Here is a 22,161-nt window from a genome sequence, read left to right on the forward strand (position 1 = left end):
GGAAGGATGACATGTCTCACTCTACCGAATAAACAAAAGGAAATAACTCAATTCAAACTTCTGATATTTTTTTTGTTTGTATTCAGCTTTGTGATAGCTACAATTTACTATTAACCACTTAAAATTGTAAAAAAAAAATGATTTTTTATTAAAGCAAAACCTACTTAATCAATTTACATGATTTTTTGAATATGATCTTTTCAGCCCGTGTTCAAAGATTTTTCTGTATTATTTTTTATATAGAGGGAATTTTGACAACCACCACTTTTCTTTCTTTCACTGTCTAGCGTCAGACAGAATTTCCATGAATACAGCTTCTTTGCAAAGAATTTTGTCTGTGGTACTTATCATGGGACTGCTTTTCTGCAGATTATAACAAATATTTGTCATAAATCTTCCCTATAATCAAATTTTGTTTGTTCCATTATTCATTTTCAATACTCTCATAATATTTTTACAGTTTTCAACTGACAATGATTCACTCTCATCAATTTTTATCCTCAGGTGGCTTTTGATCTTAATAAATGGTGATTCAGTAGTAGGAAAAAAAATTATATCGCTTGTTATAGTCCGTTACTAACAATAAAATAAGACTACTCCTAACAGTATAATCAAACATATAGACATGCAAATATCATAATTTTTAAACCTTTTTCAGCTGAGGTTGAAGCATTAAAGCCTAAACCGGTTCCGTCTAACCAATCCACAGAAATGGCTAAAGACAATAATTTAGAGATCGACCCACTGGTGGATAGTGAAAACAAACCAGAAGGTACACACCAATCTTGCGTTAAGAATATCACTGACCACAACAACTTGAGTGTAGTAGAAGAGGAGGAGGAGGAGGAAAAAGATGAGGAAGCTGATACTTCATGTGTCCTTCCTCGGAATGAGAGCTTTTGGGTTCCATGTGAAGGGGCGCAGGTCAAAGAAAAGAAAGCTAAACTTGTCTCGGAGACGGTGAACATTCAGCATGTGGATGATAACGTTGCAAAATCAGATGCTAAAAAGACTGTGCCAGCTGACAAGGTGTTAGTTGATAAACCAAAGATAATAAAAGAAGGAACCTTTGTTGTCACCGTCTCACCAGAAAAGAATATTCCAAAAGGTAATATTTAGCATTAAGCGTTGCTTTCTTTGCTGATTTTTTGCTTTGTTGCTCATAACTTCCTGTCAAAACAGGAAATGCACTTTCTTTACTCGCTTCTTAATATCGATTTAAAGTGCTGTGTTTGCAATACTAACACCATAGGCTTTTTAAACATCAGAAACTTAGTAAAATGTTGAAGAGGATAGAGATAGACGGTATGAGTGCCTTTAAACAAAAAAAGTGATTAATTCTTGTGTAAAAATAAAATTACAGTAGTTAATGGTATATATACACATACACTGATGACGACCAAAGACATTTTGTATTCTTACATGTCACCAAATAAGAAATAGAGAAAAGATATAAACATACTCTTTCGATGTTCATTTTCTATACTTACATATGAATGAATATTAAGAAAACTGCAAGAAAGTTTATTATATAGAATAGAAAAAGACTATGAAAATAAAAGCATAACTAAAAAAAAAACATATGGGGCATTCCAAACGTAATGCCTCCTATTTTTTTTTTATTTCATCTGACTGGATAAGAGGGGATGCATTCATGATCTGAAAGTTTCATCTTTGTTTTGCAAATGTTGATGGTGTGAGACTCTAATAAAAGCAACCCCATATTTCAGAAACAGAGATGCGTCATTGAATTCCTGACAAAAGTGCACTGAGAATGGTGGTGGGTAAATTTTGGGACACAAAAGGTTTCTCGTTTAATGGTACCACTCACGTCTTGATAGCTCTTCAAGTTTTTGAGCAAAAAAAAAAAAGAGGTAGGTTTTACTTTTGGAAAAACCCTCGTATATATAACATCTAGTATAGCTGCAAGAGGATTTTATTTGGGCTTTGAATACTATGTTATTTTGAATAGTTGGTCAGGGTTTGCTTGCAGGGTGAAATATCCTCATGTCAGGACAACCTGACAAACCTTTGGATAGAGACACTGAAGACAGATGGTCTCTCGTAGGTAATTCAAACTCTCTCCTCTTTTAGTTATGCATTTTATTGTGTTTTGTCACTGTCCAAATTCCATAAAAAAAAATTCAATCAAATTGAAATTACAAAGAACTTATAATTTCATATTTTTCTGAAAATTAAAAAAAAAAAAAAATGTTGCTATCATGTTTTGTTTTTGGTTCTGTGTTGTTTTTGTTTTGTTGTTTATTTCAATTGAACATTCTGACTACTATTTACCATTTGCTACTTCACTTTGTTTGATGCAAAGAATGATTTCTATAACCAATGCCAATCAAATATCTGGTATAAACTTTATCATTAATAAGTTAACCTCATCTTTTGTGCCTTTTATGTTTTTATTATCTGAATTGTGTCCTTTCAGAGAAAGAAAACAATTTTTATTATTTACTTATCCAAAACCATTTCCTGTTTGAAAGTCATAAAACAAAGTGTTAGTTAATTTGATGAGCCCCCCCCCCACCGCCCATTTTTACACAATCCTTTTACACAATCTGAAAACCATGCTAATATTACTTAATCGACTGGATTCATATTTATTATTCAGTTTAATCATGTTTATTTTATTTAATTTATTATACGTGAAAAATTCATGTGTTTGGATCTGTTAACATTTATTCATTTTCTTTTTCAATTTTTTAATTTATTACATGTGAAAAGTTCATAAAATGTTACATTCAATATTCATTATTTCTGTAAAAATGCATATTTAAAAAAAAAAAATCAAGTTCTTTTTTATCAAAAAATTATGTGAAAATGAAATGAACAAGAAAGTAGGGAACGTAATTAGGCAGTCGGGGGATTAACTAACACTACTTCCGATGACCTTCATAACAGAAACGGTTTTTGATAAGTAAACATGCATTATTGTCGAAAGCAGTGTTGAATATGAGTTTTCTGACAGTTACCTGTTTGTTTTTACTCTTCATTAACACATTCTTTTGAATATTTTCTTCAGTTTGGTTCAAGTCAAACTTCTCTCCTTTCACCACTAACATTCAGATCCTTGTTTTCTTCCAGTTAAAAATGAATAACTCTCTCCTTGAGGAAGCCTGTTATTTTGAAACACTCCTAGATCTAAAATCACTTCTATCGAATCTGTTTCCAATGTTGCTGGAAAAATGGATCATTGATATTTCAATAATCAACCATTTTTCAAATTATTTTAAATGTATTTTTACTACTTATTACTAACATATCATCCAAGTTGTTTTAGTTTTTATTTTTTTTATTTTTGCATCGTCCTCTCCATGCATGCAAACATAGGCACACAGAGGGTCATTAAACTGAAAATGTTAATTTTGCCTTGAAGGCTAATCTTTCAAATGATTCATGAAGTGAGTAGGGGGAGTTAGATGACTTTTGTTCCATCAAAGAATGACTTCCTGTCTCCTTTCCCCCAACATGAGCATAAGGTGTACATCTTTTAATTTTGACTTAGTTGAAATTAAGATTGGAGTTGATTAGGAAGACAAAGTTTCTAATCTCCCCCTCCCATCAAAACAAAATCTGAAAAATTGTCAACTCAATTAATTTTGATGATTAAATTATTGTTAAATTTACCTCATTTTTTGCTTGTTTATCTGTAATGAAACATTTTTTAAATCATTTTAAATGTTTTTATTACTTATCACTAGCAAATCATCATTCGTGTTTTAAGGCTTTTGTTTGCACATGCACAAACAAAAGAAAAGCACATACTGAGCCCGCGACCCCTCTTACCCCACCCCAAGTTGATGAATTCATCTGGATTTTATTTTTTTTATTTTTTGTTTCTTTTTTTTTTCCATCTATTCCATTTATTCTTGTATTTGTTTCAAGAGCTCATTTAATTTTTCCTTCATTTCTTCATTTTTTGTTGTTGTTTACCAAGATTTTAATTTGAGTAATGAAACATTTTTAAATGTTTTTACTACTTATCACCAGCAAATCATCATCCGTGTTTTATGTGTTGTTTTTTTCCTTGCTGCTCTTTCTACACACACACACACACACACACACACACACAGGTTAGGAAATTCATCTTGATTTTAGCTTTTTAGGCTACTAAGATCCCTGAATTATGATAAACCATCATCATCTTGAATTATTTTGTTCATAATTGAAAGCCGACTCTAAATGAATGGATGAACTTATTCATAGTGAATAGGCACAAATTTTAATTTATTTCATTTTGAAAAGCATGATCTCTGACTTTATTAATATATGTATATATATATATATATATATGTATATATAGTGAGAGAGTGTGTGTGTGTGTGTGTGTAAGGACACTTCACAACCTATATACTCGAATTTTTTATCTACATTATTGAAATTTGGAATATAGGTATTCAGACATGTGTAAAACTTTTTAATCGGTTTTCATCAAGAAAAAAGGGCTGCTAAGGGATTGAAATTGGTAGGGGGGGGTCATCAGATTTTGTCTGTTTGTCAACCGTTTCCTGGTTGCACATGCATGAATCGTTTGCATGACAGATTACTTATGTTAAGAATAAGTAGGTTTGAAAACACTTTTTAAAGATCCTGCCAAGCTGGCCTGATGGTTACCGTATTTGACTTACTGTCTTTAGGTCTTGGTTTCGATCTCAGCTCAAGTATTGTTTACTTACAAGAAGTGAACTGTTTAGAAAAAACATAATACTTGCATTCACATGTTTCAGTTTCTGTATGAATCAAAATATAATATTATGTGTATTTTACGACTGGAAAACACCGGGCAGCCTGCTAGTTGCCCATAAATTCCAAAGAACTTTACATTGCAATTTTATTTTTGAGACAACCCTGCATAAAGAAACAACTATTTAACTGTTGTTGCTCTCGCATAGCATGCAATCTTTTTTTTATTAATATCCCACCTTAACACACTCATTTTCTTTTTAAACCATTTCTTTCATTTACCTCCTTTCTCACCCAATCTCTTTCTCTCTTTTCTTATCACCCTCTCTCTTACTCTTTCTCTCCTTTTTATTTTTCTATTCCGCCTACTTTCTTTTTCTTTCTCTCTCTCTCCTGTGTTCATCTTTAATTCCCTTTAATTTTTAATCTTCAGATATCCTCCTCAGAAATCAAGAAATTGAAGCCGAAGAGAATGGAAACTATGTCAGCAATGTAGAGGAGGAAAACGAAGCCAAAGAAGAAAAGGAAGTGTCTGACACAAAGGCGAAACTGCTTGAAGAGAATCTATGCCTTATTGAAACTCGAAGAAAATCCATGTGAGTATTCTGATCTGATAATTTGCTTAATTATATCCGCAACTTTTGCTCATTTCTGTCTCATTTTTGATTGCTAGGTGTCACATTTGCAGTATTGACTCGAACGTAGGTGTAGTGGAACTGCAACACACTATATATTTTCACTCTCTCATATATATATCATCTATTCTGTAATAAAGAGTACTGTGTAAACGTATATCTATCTCATAAAGAGCAATATGTAAATATATATCCATCCCATCACACAATATTCTGCCTGACGAATAAGAGGAAAAAACGTAAATGTATTTCCATAATGAGACATTCTTTTTTTTTTTCTTTCTGCTTTCTGTATAATTACATTTTTAACGTTTTTTACGTTTTTCTTTTATTTCAGTTTGGAATGTTTTCTTATTTCTTCTTTTTTTTTTACTTGGGCTAAAAATGTCTTTGATGTTAAAAAGTTTGGCCATAATTTTCTTTAATGCCAAACCTCTCCTACTTTCACTAATCAAAGGAAAAAAATTAAAGTAAGAAAATCAAAAAGTAAACTGTTTTTCTCTTTCAAAAGTGACTCGTTTCAACTCATAACAATTTGTCCTTAATTATCCTATTTAAGTAATAAAGAAAAGCAATTAGAAATATTTAGGTATGGGCAAAAATGGCTGAAAAAACAAAAGAGGCTTATCATAATTTTTTTTAGTTCACATTTAAATTTTGGTTGTGTTTGAAAGATAACAGACCAAAGGTAATCTCTAAAATTAAAAAATGTATATTTATGTATTAAAAAAATTGGTAAAAAAATGTTCAAAAACAACATTTTGTTCAAATTTCAATGTAAAATTTATGCTAAAAAGTTTATATTATTAATAACATGAAATATTTTTTGCAATTATGTTTTTTGGTGACAATATTGAATAAGCAATGCTTAATTCGATGATGTTGTTAGTTTAAGAAAAAAATTTTTAGTTATAATGATAGTATTAACACAGACTTCAGGGGCTTTTTTATGTTCTTGTAAAAGATTTTCTTTTTTAAATTGTTACAATCTATGATGCTTTATTTTCATAAAATCAACAGTAGGTTCTCTACAGTGCAATGTAGAATACAATGTATTGTGGACTAAGTCACTGTGGGGAGGCATGTAAAGATTCTTCCCGGTGCACCGCAATGGGTCCACAATTAGAGCAGGCAAACAATCGATTTAATTTAAAAAAATGGGTGATTTCTTTGATTTTGATGCCAATAAAAATATGAGAGTGTGAAACATTCGTTGATTATCATTCAATCCCAAGCAACATTGAGTCTCCCTGCTAGTATATATATATATATATATATATATATATATGAGAGAGAGAAAAGGAACAAACCAAGTTATGTGTTCATCAACGTTTCATCTTTATTTCGAGACTTCCTCTGAATGAATGAAATTAAGAAAACAAAACACCAGTATAAATATTTGAAAATATATTTTTGATGTAATAAAATGTATGACCCTGTTCCATTTCTGAAACAGAAAAAGTTGTTGGAAATTCAGGGGGGGGGGCGTTGTGAAAGAGAGTAAGATTTTTTTTTCCTTTATAACGTCATATAGCCATTAATGTATTTAAAAAGATATGCGATTCATATTCTTTTTGGAACAAATATGTCCGTTATAATTCAAATATGGATGTATAACTGAAAAGAAATGAGTGTATTTTTGTTATGCAATTGATTGACTGATTATATGTATTAATTATTATAAGTGTGAGAGTTAACCTGTGTTTAAAATGAAATTATGTTCTTTTAATAGAAATTTATTCATTAATGGCGATACATTCTAGAAACTGCCATGTTGTTTAATTCTGCTTAAATTTGCGATAAGTGTTAATTCGAGAGTCTCCATTGCAGTTTATTTGAAAGAAATTTAATTATTTTTGCCTGTTTGAAGATGAAACATTGATGAACACATAATTGGTTTGTTCCTTTTTTTTTTTCTCTATTTCGTCGGAATACTATTCTCATTATTCTCATCATATATATATATATACCAAGTAATGTTTTATAAATTTTTATTAAATGAAAAATCATTTGTTTTTTGTTTTTTTGTGTGTGTCTGAGATTTTTAGTGGCATTCACCCTTACCATAGAAGACGACTTTTTAATTTTGTTTTTTTTTTCTCATTTTCTTTTAATAAACACAATAAGTAATTAGCAATCATTTTTAAAACATAAAAACGTTTTAGTTAAAAAAAAAAAAATACTTGTGCAATTTGTGAAGCACTGAAAATAGCTTTTCATTTTCTTTATTTCTATTTTATTATTTTTAAATTTGAACTCATTTCAGTTTTATTTTTAAGTTTTTTTTTTTTTCTCCTATCTTTGAAGGAGATGTAAAATAAAATTTTGAAGTTTACGGACCGTACTGAGATGACCACCCACAAAGTAACATGGCCGTTGCAACGGACTGTAAAGAGAAATCTTTCTATATTGATGCAGCATTTAAGAAAATCGCTTTACACAGGATAGAAAGTGGTACATCATCTTCAAAAAGTGCTCAATATCCTGAAAATAGCTTCTTCTCGGTATTCCTTAATCTTTTGTTTACCTTCCCCTCCCATAATCTGATAGGTGAATGAGGGGTAGAATTGCTGAAGAATTTGGTGGGGAGGTACTTTTTTTTTTTTTTTTTTTTTTTTTAAGAGCGATTACATTTTTTGTGTTTTTATCTGTTTCTTTTTTTTTACGTAGGATATTCAAGTTAAATCAAATTTTTACCGTATCTATTGTTTTTGAAATTGTTGCATTAAAGTACAGTTAACAAATCCCCCTCCCTCTCAAATTCGGATAAGGGTGGGAGGTAGAACTGTTGCAGAATTTACAAAAAAATGTTATCAATGTTGCCCACAATGGATATCACATATAGCAATGAAAAAGTGCTCATTATCCTTAATATAGCAGGTGTGTCCAAACAGAACTTAATTTCTTCTATTTATTATTTGTGGACCCGGACAACATCGGTTATCTCTGCTAGTAATATATAAAAAATAAAGCTTTTTTTCAAAATTATTTGATTTAGTATTAAATAATCCCAAAAGGTTTGATATGCCGTCAAGTAAACCAAACAACTTTCTTCAGGTATGTTTTGTTGAACTCTGGAATTTTTGTAACAGTTCGGAATCTGTACAGAATTTCAAACTAAATTTTTATTTAATTCGTGGGGGTAGCTTGTTCTTGTTCTATTAGCCATGACTGGATAGAAGTTTTAAGTAATTTGTAGTTGTATTCTTAGTATCACCAATACTGACGATTGAACCTACAACATCCAGAAGAATCCATGATGCAGTGAATAAAAGTGCTAAATGTAATAACTCCTAAGTGATAGTCTTTTGAGGGTTGAAGGTTCAATCCTTAGTATGAGCGATATTAAGAATACAATTGCGAATTACTTTAGACTTCTCCCTAGTCATGGTTGACAGAATGAAAGCAAGTTACTCCCGTAGATTAAAGGGTTTCGTTAGACTTTCTGTACGGATTCTCAAGTTCGATAGGAAGACTCCTGAGTTTGACAAGATGCACTTAAATAAGGTCGGAGGTTACAACCAGCCTAAACGTTGTGAGGATAATATTCAAAATGAGAATGTTAGTCCAAATAATGAATTATCATCTCAAAAATTCTAAAACATAATATTCTTATTTGTTTTTTTGAATGGATTCCAAGGAGAACTCTGTGCTCCTTTCACAAATATACATTCAAAATTATCCATGATTACAATATTTTAGTCGGTATTTTCATGAAAACAAAACTGACATTGAAAGTAAAAAAAAAAATATGCATAAAAATAACAATCTGAAACAAATGTATGTACCCTATATATATATATATATATATATATATATATATATATATATATATATATAATATAAAGCTGAACGTCTGTGTGCGTCTGGTCACAAATAGGTTCCTATATGGTTGACTATTTTAAGAAACTGATTACATATAATGATAGATTATCGAGGATCAGGAATGGGTATGCTTGATCTGGCAGAATGGTGGTTCATAAAAATTGTAGGGTCTGCGTTCACGCCTGGCCCCCAAAGTATGGAAATAAGAAATGAAGAAAAAAAAACGTTTACAAGGGTTTTTGATATAGATGTACATATGAATACTTTGATAAGTATGTTTTAACTTAAATAGGGATGGTATAATAAAATTGTGGGGTCTGCGTTCGCGCCTGTACTCCATGAAAATATGGCACAAACTTTAACAAAGACTTTTCATATCTGTTTGCGTAAGTATACTTTGATAATTATGTTTGCTTGAAGAAATACGGTATAATTAAATTATTGGGTGTTAGTTTGTGCCTGACCTCCATAGAATGTAAATATGTCACAAAGTTTAACAAGGTTTTTTAAAAGGGGTGAGGGTCCACAATAACACCTTAACTTTAATCTTAATTCACGTTAGCTTTTGTTTATTTTTTTTGAGTTGAATCATATTGTGTCGAATAAATTCACCTCATAAATTCACGTTCTTATTAAAGTGAAAGCCAAAAAAAAGTCGGAACTTTAGACAATTCTCAACACAAATTTTGCATAACTCTGTTTTTTTCCTTTTCCACTTGCACGTGGCACTCTTTCGAAAATAGATAAATAATAAAAAATAGTAACGTTACTTGTTATCGTGTCGAAAGAAGGAAAAAATCCTGCTCACGTGATTATGTGTCTTTTTAAAAACATTTACATTACCTTTTTATTTTTATTTATATATCTGTTTAAGCTTTTTTTGTCAGTGTACTAGAAGGAATTCAGTTGATTACAACCCTTTCTGCGTGTTCTTTACATTACAACCCTGAATCCGATAGCGCAATACTACACCATTCAGTACTGTAAAACTGAAACAAAGCTCTTCTGCTTGAAAAGGGCGCCATTTTCTTCTTATTCATATTTATATCGATTCTTTGCTTTAAAAAACTAAAGTAATTACGTGTTTACTTTTTTAATATTCCATTTTGCTGTTTCGGATTATTTTACAAAAGTAAGTAAAGCTTCATTATTTTTCAAAACTACAAGAGTATTTTATGGCTGGACCATGCCGGGTGGCCACTAATATATACAAATCAATAGAGAGTTAGCTTTATAATAACAATAAATATGAAGTCTGCATAAATTGAAATATAAAATTTTAGCATATTTTACAACCGGGCAACACTTTGTGGCCTGCTAGTGTGTATGTATATATATATATATATATATATATATAAAGGACCTTGTCACTGTGTGTGTTTGCAAAATGGTCTCTAGTAAACTACTCTATCAATATTTGGTCTACAGATTTGAAATTCAATATATAGTGGATTCTAATCTATGGAACAAATTTTACTTCGTTTTTAGCCAGTAAAAAATAGCTGCTAAAGGTCAAAATTGAAAAATTAGAACTTGACAAGGGGAAGTCAATTTAAAGTTCTCCTCTAAGCATGCGCAAATATACATTTATAGGTTAAACTGTTAATTTTAAAAGTTTTGATATTGATCTGTCCTTTGGTCATATGGTGGTGAATGTTACTGAAGAGCTAAATGTTTTGGTTTTGATTCTAGCTGGTGGCACCCAAGTTATATATATTTAACTTTTGAAATCACTATCATATATTAGGTACAATATAATAATCAATAGAGAATTAGCTCTGGAATACTAAATATGAAAAAATATTGTTTTACGTTCATGCTATTAATATGCTTGAACTTATGTCTATGAAATAAAATGAAGTTCTTTAACTTTAACAGTATCCTAACTTTGTTGGTGTCAAATATTTTAAACTTGTGTATTGAATAATAAATGTCATAATTTTGTATCTAAGTTGTTTATATATGTGTATACACACACACACACACACACACACACTATATTTATAGTTTGATCTTCGTGATAGAGGAAATAATGGTTTACATTTGGCTTAAAAAAATGATCTCTGTGAATAGATTTTCCAGGTTACCGATAGCATCGTAAAATATATATGCAAACAATCACTTCTTCTGTCCATGGAGACATTTTTGCTGCCCAGAGAATATGGTACTTTGTTGTTGATCTCATTTGAATGTAACTGGCTGAGTTTCAAATCTCTGTTTCTATAACATCTAAATAAAATTACTTTGGATCTTTTCACAGCCCGCAAATAAATCTTGAACAATCTGCTAAAAAGGTAAGAATTTTTTTTTTTTTTTTCTCAACAAAAAAAATGATCAAAATAACAATAATAATACCAATATAAATAAAATGAAATGCTTTAACTTTGACAGTATCCTAACTTTGTTGTATATATATATATATATATATATATATATATATGAGCACTATCGTAAATAATCTCACTCGCTACTTAATTTAGCTGAAAGAATGCGAAGCTCGCAGTTTGTTTACAAACATACGTTTGAGCACTTTACAAGTGGCGGACGGATGTTTATTTAAATAGACATTCGGACAGATCAATTGCGGCCACCGCTTCCGTAGTCAGGAGGTAGAACTGCCGACTGTCATCACGACGGTTCTAGGTTCGATCCTCGGCTTGGGATAGGTGTTAGTCTAGCGGCACTGATGAGTTGTGAAACAACGAAACAGGACTGTATGTCGATGACTAAAATATATTTTATATATATATATATATATATATATATATATATATATATATATATATATAATGACTTGTTTTGTTTAATCTTATTAAGACTGATCTCCTGTCTTTCAATCGTAGATGTGTCTCTTTTCTTCCTGAGATTCTTATTGATAGTTCTGCTCTTAAAAAAAATCTAATATATAAAAGACTATATGTCTGTCTGTCAGTCTCCATCTTTTCAAACTCTATCTCCTCTGACACTAAAATTCACAGAATTTTCTAAAACATGTTTCTTTCATAATTGGAACTTATTTTTTAAATTGCAGTTTATGAAATCACAATCAGTACCAGACTTGACAAGCATTTTCCAAACAGCCATTTGTTACCCCGATTTTGAAGAGGAATTACCCACAGAAGAACTTGAAAAGGTAATTTGAAGCAACGTTTTCGTTCTTCTCATTTTAAAACCTGGGTTTACCTCTACTCTTCCTCGTGACATCCCCAATTTTGGATGTTCCTGGCTTCCGATTAGTTACTTGATATCTGCTCATAAAAAAGTTGATGCTATGATGCAAACCGCAGATATCGAAAATCCAAATTTCCACTCTCCTTACATTCTCAAAGATTAGGAGGGTGATCGTCCGGCATTGGTCATCAGTTATATCGCTTTATACCTTTAAAGCATGAAAAATAAATAACCATTTTACGGTTGTTGCTTTTTTTTTTTTGCATAAAAATAATCGTTGTATGATTGATCAAGATACAATGTTGCGTTTCTGTAGAGAAAAAAACTCTTCTAAATGCACTTTTTACGGAAAGTATTTTTGGACTAGCTTGATTATCAAGTTCTGAGCAATTTCAGTTTTGTAATTTCAATCTTAAGTGCAGTGTCTGTTTCTCAGATGTTTCTTAATGATATGAATTTGGTGGGCAAGCAGAATGGAGTCTTCAAAGCATAATATGCGTCGCCTTATATTGAGAATCCTCTTTTCTTCTAAGAGAATTTAATTAACAAATTAACTAATTATTAAATTAAAAAGGTTTTTGCTAATATTTACAAAATTTTAATCCACGGGGATTCTCCTTTCTGATTTTTTTATTGATCAATGGATTTTCTGTCGTTTCTACACTATTAGGATGAAATTTGTAGCTGATAAATGGAGTTTTCAGATAAAAACAATGGTTTCTACTGATTTTTTTTTTTTCATCAATTCCAATAAATTAATGTGGTAGTTTCCAATTATGCAGTCAAAATTACCTAAATATTACTGAATTATTAAAAAAAAACAACTTTAATCATGTTAGTAGTTGAAAAATTTCGGCCATCTTGTTTAAATCGAAACAGAAAATTACCTCCCTTTTGAACTCTCCTGTGCTTTACGATTGTTTTCATTAAATTCTATTTTTTATTTTCTTTATTAAAAAATTTCCTACTTTATTGATTTTCATAATTTTTGGATATAATCATCTTAAAAATATGAGGAATATGTTGATACCATTGTTTTCATGTGAAATTCAGTTTTACGATTTCCGAAATTTCGTCCTAATAGTGTAGAAGTGCCAATTTTTTACCTCTTACAATCACCTCGATGTGAGTGGAAATCTGCTTTTCTCTCTTTTCTTTTTACTTATTTTCTCTTCTGGCCGTTTACTGTCTTAGATGTGCTACCATAGATGGTAGTGTCATCAGCATAAATGTCTACAAATGATGTAAGGATGTGATTTGGAAGATCCTTAATATAGATCAGAAAAAGAGTTGGGTCCAGGAAACCATATTGTGTGTCACTAAGAAGGTTATTTTTGCTGAGATGGTTGATTACTTCTCTATTTAACATAGATTCCAGCAACTTATGACGCACAGGAGACTTATTGGCCAGTACTGAGAGGGGGATGAACGATCACCTGAATTCTTAAATACAGGGCATACTGATGAGATTTTCCAGGGTGATGGGAAGCAATTCTCCTTAAGACAACGTTTAAGCAGTTTTGTAAGTATAGGCGCTAGTTCAGGTTGAAGTTTTTTGAGTACTATAATTGGAATACCGTCAGGGCCAGTTGCTTTACTGGAGTCAAGGTTTTTGATTAGCTTGGCAACATAACGTACAGATATTTGTATATCACATAGCATGTTTTATGATACAGGAGGAAATATTGGGGGTTGGCGGCCTTGGTCACAAAGGATAGAATTAGCTGCAAAATTCTTGGCAAAGAGTTTGGCTTTGTCTGATGCTGACGAGATTAACTCAGGTCCATTGATGATAGTTGGGATAGAGCACAAGCTTCTGTTCAGGATTCTGTTTGCTATTTGCCAAAACTGGTGGGAACCAAGCTGCTGCTCAGTTACTTTGGACTTGACGGACTGAGCATATAGCTCTCTTGTGTTCTTTATTACTTTCTTATAATGGTTGCTGGCAGTCCTGAAAACGGCTTTAGTTTCCATATATCTATTATGTTGGAAGCAGTGGAAAAAGTGATTTCTGTGTGCAATAGCAGCAGCACATTCTGGAGAAAACCATGGCTGGCTGTTAGGTTTTTGCTGGAACTTTTTTGAGGGTATGAAACGGTCTATACCTACAATTAACCATTCCATCAGGTCTGATACTATAGAGGACACATCCTTTTTAAACATGGAATGCAGAGGTAGATCCGATATAAATGTACGTAAGCTATCCCAGTCAGCCATAGTGTATCAATATACTGTACGATGGAGAGGTGCGTCTGAGGACTTATTACATTTCATTTTTAGCTTAATTGATACAACTGAGGAGACAGAACGGAAACTGAACATAGTTCAGGGCAAGTTGTGATAAAAAGGTGTAGGAGACTCGCATACTGGCCGTCATTGTCGGGCACACGGGTTGGTTCGTGAACAATCTGAGTGAGGTCATTAGCAATGGAAAAATCATGACAGAACCTCCCCTCATCATCGGTTTTGTTTGAATGGGTCACCCATTTCACATTATGAACATTGATGTCTCCAAATACGCGAATGTTAGTTGAAGGATAAGCTGATAGAACTTGGTCAATTTTCTCAGATATGCTTTTAAAGATAGTAACTCCGCTGTTATGGGAGCGATAGAGAGTTAAATATAAATGCAGTAGTGTGAGCTAATGCAACCCGGAAGCACATATAGGGTAAGTTAGGATCTTCTCTGGAGATGTCCCTACCACATGGAAACTCATCTTTAATATAGGCACATATTCCATGCCCATCTTGGGGGTCAGATTTAGATGTTAAGTTAAAGTATCCCTTAATTACGAACTCATTTAGGGAAATAGTCTGTCCAATGCTAGTTTCGCTTAAAAATAATATGTCTGGTTTAGTCTCCTGTAATTGGGCTTCAACCTCTGGAAGGTTAGAACGTAGGCCCCTGATGTTGGAGAAGGAGACATGGTAGTGTGGGTCTACGTTGGAAGTTGGAGATCTGGGTTTAATCGTGTATTTTTTCTTGAAACTTGTCATGATGGAATTTTGTCAGACTTGCAGGAAAGAGGGGAAACTAAGAGAGAAAAAGAAACAAAGAATTTTTTTTATAGCATGATAAGGTAAAGCCGTAACAATTACCCACTAATATGACATTGAGAGGCCCCACCAGAAGCTAATGCATGGTCCAGAATCCATTCACCAAATGGCAATACAGCAGCCCCAGTACTTTGCACCTGCTGATAGGACAGCCTCCTTAGTGGTTAATCCAAGGTTCGGGTCCCTGACTATCAGGCGGATAACGTCAGCCCAGACAAAACGTTTATCTCCAGCACCCTTACTAGTGACATGGCTACAAGGATAGACATAGAAACAGAAAATTTCCGCCATCTATGTCGACTGTTCACGCAAAATACTGCCAACCTAGAATACAGCTTTTTCTTCTCCCTTTGTCAGAAAAATTATTCATTAGGATTGAGGGACAAATAAAGAGAAGCGAGAGTAACAGGAGCTGCCGATAACACATCCACAAAGCGTTCTCTACTCTCCATTTAAAAAAAAAAATTTATTAAGTATTGTACTTAATAAAAGTCCAACTGGTGTGTTATTTAAATGGAAAGTATGGTGATAAATTCACCTCTCACGCACTAACAATGAATGCAATTTCCTAATCTGTTTATGCAATCAACTTGGTAGATATAATAAACATTTATAACGAGAAAACGCTATCATTAAATAAAACAATCAGGAAATGAAAATATAAATTAAGTACTGAAATAAAATGTAGTCATTAATATTTGAAATCAAACATAAAAATTAAAATAGCAGCTACTTATCGCAAACACGCTTCGTCTCAAGAGTGCAAACTGATTGAAGAGAATTTTTGCTTTAACAACATCAGCGTTCCAAAAGACTTTTTTAATTTTTTTTTTTTTTTTTTTTTTTTTAAATTAACCGTTAAAACAAAAGTGTGATCATTTTCTGAATTTTTGCTAGTGACGTTTTAAGAAATTGCGATATAAAAGAACAGCGAGGGAGGGGGGTCTTCTGAAAGTCAACTAGTGTCTTTATAAGTAAATTCAACATAAAATGAAAAAACAGGAATGGGGGGGGGGTCTGAAAAGAAAATATAATGGTTGAGTCTCTGCTATCCTTAAGATCAACTTGGTAGATATAATAAACACTTGTTACATTAATTGTGTGAGATTGAATGTTATCAAGACTAAAGTGATGATTGGTGGTTTTATTGGAAAAACCCACAGAAAAGAGTTCCCTTAAAAAAGGTTAGGTGCAACTAAATTTCTTTGCTGTTCTTGTAGATAAATAATTGGGTTCACAAGAAATGCAGCGGAATTACAGAAATGTTGAGAGAAGAGAAGTTAACCAATTCGTATGCAAGAAGTGTAAGACAATGAAGATGATGTGGAGAAAGTATATTTAGATAGTGAAGCTATTGAGGATGTTCAGAAATTTTGTTAACTTGATGATACCATTGAAGCACGGGGATGGAGTTGCTAGTTACAATTTAGGAGTGGATGGAATAAGTTCAAACTACTTCTAATATTATTAACCTGCATAGTGTTACCACTATCGACCAAGAGACATAATCGCGTTGACACACCAGTTCCTGTCAGATCACCAAACTTAAGCAACATTGAGCCTTACTAAAATGGGTGACCAATTTTGGAATTCCAGGTGCTGTATGTAGGAGGACGTCAACACCTCCTTGCAAGAGTTGCCAAAACCTAATGTTGTCATCTCCCCTAATGGGGATATACATGTGACAGGGGACTTTTGGAGCTAAATGGGGGGGGGGGGGGCTTAGTCATTTCTTTTTTTGCATGGTGCAGAACTTAAATTTACATATGTTAAGCCCTAAAACTGCACTGTTTGTTCATTTTTACCAGGATTTGACATCCCTTGGGGACTTTTGGGGCTAAATGGGGGGGAGGGGGGCAAATGCTGAACTTAGTCATTTTTGTTATGCCTCGTTCACTATGCACTCACGGGGGATCTCGCATGCTTCACTTGTTTTTATTGCATTTTCACCCCCAAACAAGGCACAGTGTCAATTTGATGTAGAGGACTACTATCTGAAACATAAATTGTAAGGATACTATGTAGGGAGTTGAGCAGCAAGACGTCTGTTTACATTACACTTGAACTTTTGCATGTCAGTACAGTCAGGGGAGCAGGAACTTGGAAGAGAATTCCAAAGTCTAGCAGTGCTCGGGAAGAAACTATTAGAATAAAAGGCTTTCTTACAGCTAGGTATCCCTACTCTATTGAAGCACACCCTATGAAGATGTAATTAAGCATACCCTATAAAAATGGATTGAAGCACACCTTATGAAAAACACCAAAGAAACTTTTTTTCTGATTAGGCGTTTTTCCAAATAGTGTATTTAATGAAAATTTGTTTTTGTGTTTGACATTTTCTTGTTTCCAAAATATTTTTCAAGAAACTAATAATTGCAAGGTTAATGCCGCATTAGATGTTAAAAACGGGTCACTTATTTTGATATTGAAGAAATAACGAAATGTTTATCATACAGAATTTTTACCAAAACAACACGCTTTTGTTTAAACATCATAGAACCCTTAAAAGTAGGTAAATGGAACAATAAAACGTTTCAATCTTAATCATTTCAATCTTGATCATTTAACACCAATGAAGAAATTATGGTAACTCCCTCCTCCCCCTCCAAGGAATAAACTTATATTTTATACATGATATCAGTGTCCTAAATTCTCAAGTTATTCTATACAATAATGTAATGTATGGATGTACATATGTCTAAGAATTATTGTAATGTTTTTATCTGATCTTATCTACTGTGTATTTTAGATGTGCCATTCATTTTTACTAACTTAATATGAATAATAAATATTCAGTGTTTGCTTTAAGCTAAATAATTATAATTTTAAAATAGCTTAACTAAATAATTATAATTTTAAAATCATTCATAATTTATATCTGCTTATGTTAGAACATGTCAAAGTTTATTATAAAAATGGCCAAAGTTAGTGGATTTATTAGCTTACTCTTGCGATGTAGCGAGATTTGAAGTGAGAGATCAACGTTGGCGTTGGTGATGATGTAATGCGAGTTTCATTTAGATAACGGAATTTTTACACTTCATGCCACCTTCGGAAGATAGCTAGAAACAACTCGTGATTAAGTAAAATTAATCTATCCAACCAGTTTAATTAATAAATTATGTGTAATGTTGTTGTCAATATGTTAACACATTGCAGGAAAACAGAAAGGAAAAATCCAACTCCCTTTCTTTTTTTTTTTACAAAAGCCTTTATATCTGGTATTTCCAACAATGTGTTTTTTTTTCTAAATATTTAAAAATTAATTTTTCCTTCTCCGGCTGTGTGTGACTTTTCGTCTATACTGTGATGTCACCCATGTGTCTCGAGCACATGCTTTTCCGAATACCAGTTACTCTGCTGTGATGTCACTTCGCGTTGCCAGCTTGGTCATTTGCATATCTGCTACCAGTGTCAGCGGTTCAGTTACATATGCTTGAGGATAAAATGTTCATTTTCTCCATTGTTGTGTCTGAATATGCTGTAGCAAATTGTCTGAGAGAAAAATCATGAGAACATCATGTTCTTTCTTTGGTTCTTGTCCAGAATTCCACCCTATATTAAAAAACAAAAATAAAGAAAAATCTGCATGTTGAAACAAAAATCTCATATTCCAAAAATCACGCAAATTGATCAAAGTAGTTTTATTTATAAATAAGAAAATCAAATTTTGTGAATATGCAGGTAGTAACTGTCTCACCTGCCATTTTGAAAAAAAAAAAAAAAAAAAAGACTAAAAAACAAGGGAGATAACTCAACAATAATTCAAAACTTACAGGATTTATGTTGTCAATTCTCATTAATTGCTTAAAAATGATTTTCTTTATAAAAATAAAACTATTTTGATCAATTTACATGATTTTTGTAATGTGATGATTTTGTTTTGTCATGAGCATGTACATCATGCAGATTTTTCTTTATTTTTATTTTTTTACTAGCAGGAAGGCACTGCCTGACCTTGCCACTCCTAAAATATACTAAAGTATATTTTAATTCATACAAATTTTGTATTTATTATTACAAAGCCAATACTCTTTTGAATATTATATTGTACCTAATATATAGTACTGATTTGGAAAGTTTAAAAAATAACTTGCGTGCCATCAGCTAGAATTGAAACCAAAACATTTAGCACTCCAGTTGTGTTCCCTACCATTTGAGCTAACCTGATGGACAGATAGAAAGTTTTAAAATTAAACCACTTTTAGTTATGATTACCTTCATGCATATGCAAACTAATACAAATATGTCGGCAAGTTAAAATACACATTTTGCATTTTAACTTGCCAAATTCTGTACATGTTATTCAGATTTTACTCATTATAAACTATCCTTGGTGTATGATTACTATTTCCTGTTGATTTTAGTGTTATATGACCGGTAGTTTAAGAGTTTACCAGTTAAATATTTACACACACGCACACTGACTGACTGACATACACACACACAACTCTACTGTTTTACTTGTATAGATATAAGGAGAATTCTGGACAAGAACCCTTTTTCATTCTCTCTTTCACTTCCTTTTTCTCTCTAACTTCTCCTCTCTTACTTCCTCTATTTCATTTTAACTTCTTTTTCTTTCTCACCAGAAATTGATGGAAAGCATCTCTATGCCCCTAATCCACCTGCATTGAAGTGTATATATACTGCCCCGCCTCCTCCAGTATTTTTGTTTGTTTTTAAGCAATATACTTTATGATTTTCTTCTTTCTTACAGATGAGAATCAAAGAAAGTCTGGAACAAGGTTACTCCCCAAAAAGATTATCTGCCATTTCAAGTGAATACGAGCCATGTCTTGAAGAGTAAGTCGAAACTGGCTTCACATTTTTGGTCCTTGGTTTTAAACAGATTTGTTCATTAGTTTATGGATTTTTTCAAAAATTTGTTCATTAATTTTTCATTGTAAGTTACACTATTCTGGAGATTGAAGGTTTAATTCTTTAATATGAGTGACACTTAAAATATGATTGCTAATTACTTAGAACTTCTACCTCATTATGGCTGATGGAACCAGAGTACTTTGTCCCTTTGGAGTAAATAAAGAGTTCTGTTCAAAATTCCATCCAGATTACAAAGTTTGACAGAAGATTCCTGAGTTTGACAAAATACACCTGAATTAGATTGGAGGTTACATCGACCAAAATGTGAAAATAACATTCAAGATGAGAACAGTAATCCAAAGAATATGATTATCAATCCTCATCTCAAAAATTCAGAAATATTCTTAATAAATAGCCTTTCTGACCTCTTTTAGGATCTACTTTTTACTCATGCACCAGAAAGAGGTCTACATGTGTCGTACCAGAAAGTGTTTCACTGTTGATTTCGATTCAATTGGAAAAGATAACATTTTCATTCTAATGCAGTAATGACACAATTCAAAAGTTGGACAGGTGCTGAGCCACTGCGTCCTTTTCTGTATAAATCCCCCCCCACCTTTTCCCTACATGGCAACTAAAGCATGCTTGTTTTCTGTTTTTGCCACCAAATTTATTTAATTGTACCGTCCCCACACCACCCGCCTCAGGGAGTGGAAATACCATAAAATGACAATTTTTGTAAAATGATTTCCATCATCAGTTTTGTTCAAAATCCAACAAAAATTAGGATTGGCGGTTATGTACATGAAACGAGAACTGATGAGCACAGGAAAATTTATAGCTGGATCCCACCCCCCTCTACCTTCATCACCCCTCCCCCCCGTTGGAGGACTGAAAAATACTCTAAAAAATTAAAATTTTTTGCTATTAATAGCTAAAAGTAAACTCCTTAATCTCACCTCCTAAAAGTGATTATAGGGTGACACCCATGTTTTATGGGTTTAAATGTATTTCGTAAAGATTTTATTTAATTCATGAAATAGTTCAGATTGTGGCACAACTATTAATAATCTATATATATAAAAATGAAACGTCTGGTTTGTTTGGCTTCACTAAACTACAAAACTACACGTCCATTTTTCGTTATATTTTGCAAGAATGATTGTATCTAACCCAACTGTGTTTTTAAATATTAAAAAGTAAAAAATATTACCATATTAAAAAAAAACTTTTTTCAACATCGTTTATTTTCGGGTCCGATTACAGCCGAGGCTATTTACCGGAAATACTTCTGGTTTATATTGAATCTGCTTTCATTATTCCGATTATTCAGTGACATTTCATATCAAGAAGTATACCGTTATTCCTGTTTTGTTTTGTTTTGTTTTTTATAGAAAAAATTGCATTAATTTGTTTTTTTTTTCCTTCCTGCATTTTCTTTGTGTTCCTCCCTGGCATAACAAATAATAATTTAAAAAAAAAACTACACGCTGGGATTCGGCAATATATAAACATCAGTTTTGTTTGTTGTTTAAATACTTGCAACAAAAAAAATACACAAAAAAATTTAACTTTCTCTAAACTATAAAACAAATACTTTAACAAGAAAGTTGCTGATTAATTTTTACAACTTGCTCCAGTGAATTATAAACACCTGTGTTAAAAATGGCTTTCAGATTAAACGCCCCTCCCCCCAAACCTCGAAAGTCGTTCTTAACATGGAGAGGGGGGGAGTTATTCCGAAAGCCGTTTTTAACATGGGGGTGTTGGGGTGTTTATGATATGCTGGGGGCAAGTCATAAAAGTAACGACGTTGCTATTATTTATTGTAAAAATAGTCACCTAATTTACTTACTGTGAGATTAGAAGTTATTTGGAAATTACTGCTTCCTTGAACGGCACCAGAAGTAACTGGTAAAACCTTTCTAATTAAATTGATTTTGGCAGCCATTCG

The 22,161-nt window shown here is 32.3% G+C and overlaps 1 protein-coding gene across 7 annotated transcripts in view; it reads left to right on the plus strand.

Moving 5' to 3' along the window:
* Window positions 1-22,161, plus strand: part of LOC145243496 (uncharacterized) — a 202,738-nt gene that overhangs the window by 154,260 nt on the left and 26,317 nt on the right. For 4 of the 7 annotated variants that reach the window (XR_013862891.1, XM_080106452.1, XM_080106451.1 and 1 more), the window contains 4 exons: window positions 5,129-5,291; window positions 11,416-11,449; window positions 12,187-12,288; window positions 20,104-20,189. Coding sequence is in view for 5 of the 7 variants with exons in the window: in XM_080106452.1 (XP_079962578.1) it covers window positions 5,129-5,291; window positions 11,416-11,449; window positions 12,187-12,288; window positions 20,104-20,189 (385 nt within the window). In the remaining 2 variants the exon portion in view is untranslated. Of the gene's footprint in view, window positions 1-658; window positions 1,109-5,128; window positions 5,292-11,415; window positions 11,450-12,186; window positions 12,289-20,103; window positions 20,190-22,161 lie in introns of all 7 variants that reach the window. The other 3 variants (XR_013862890.1, XM_080106450.1, XM_080106449.1) reach the window with 1 other exon arrangement.

Source organism: Euprymna scolopes, chromosome 22, assembly GCF_053919585.1.
Source record: "Euprymna scolopes isolate OS-2025 chromosome 22, ASM5391958v1, whole genome shotgun sequence".
NCBI lineage: Eukaryota > Metazoa > Mollusca > Cephalopoda > Sepiida > Sepiolidae > Euprymna > Euprymna scolopes.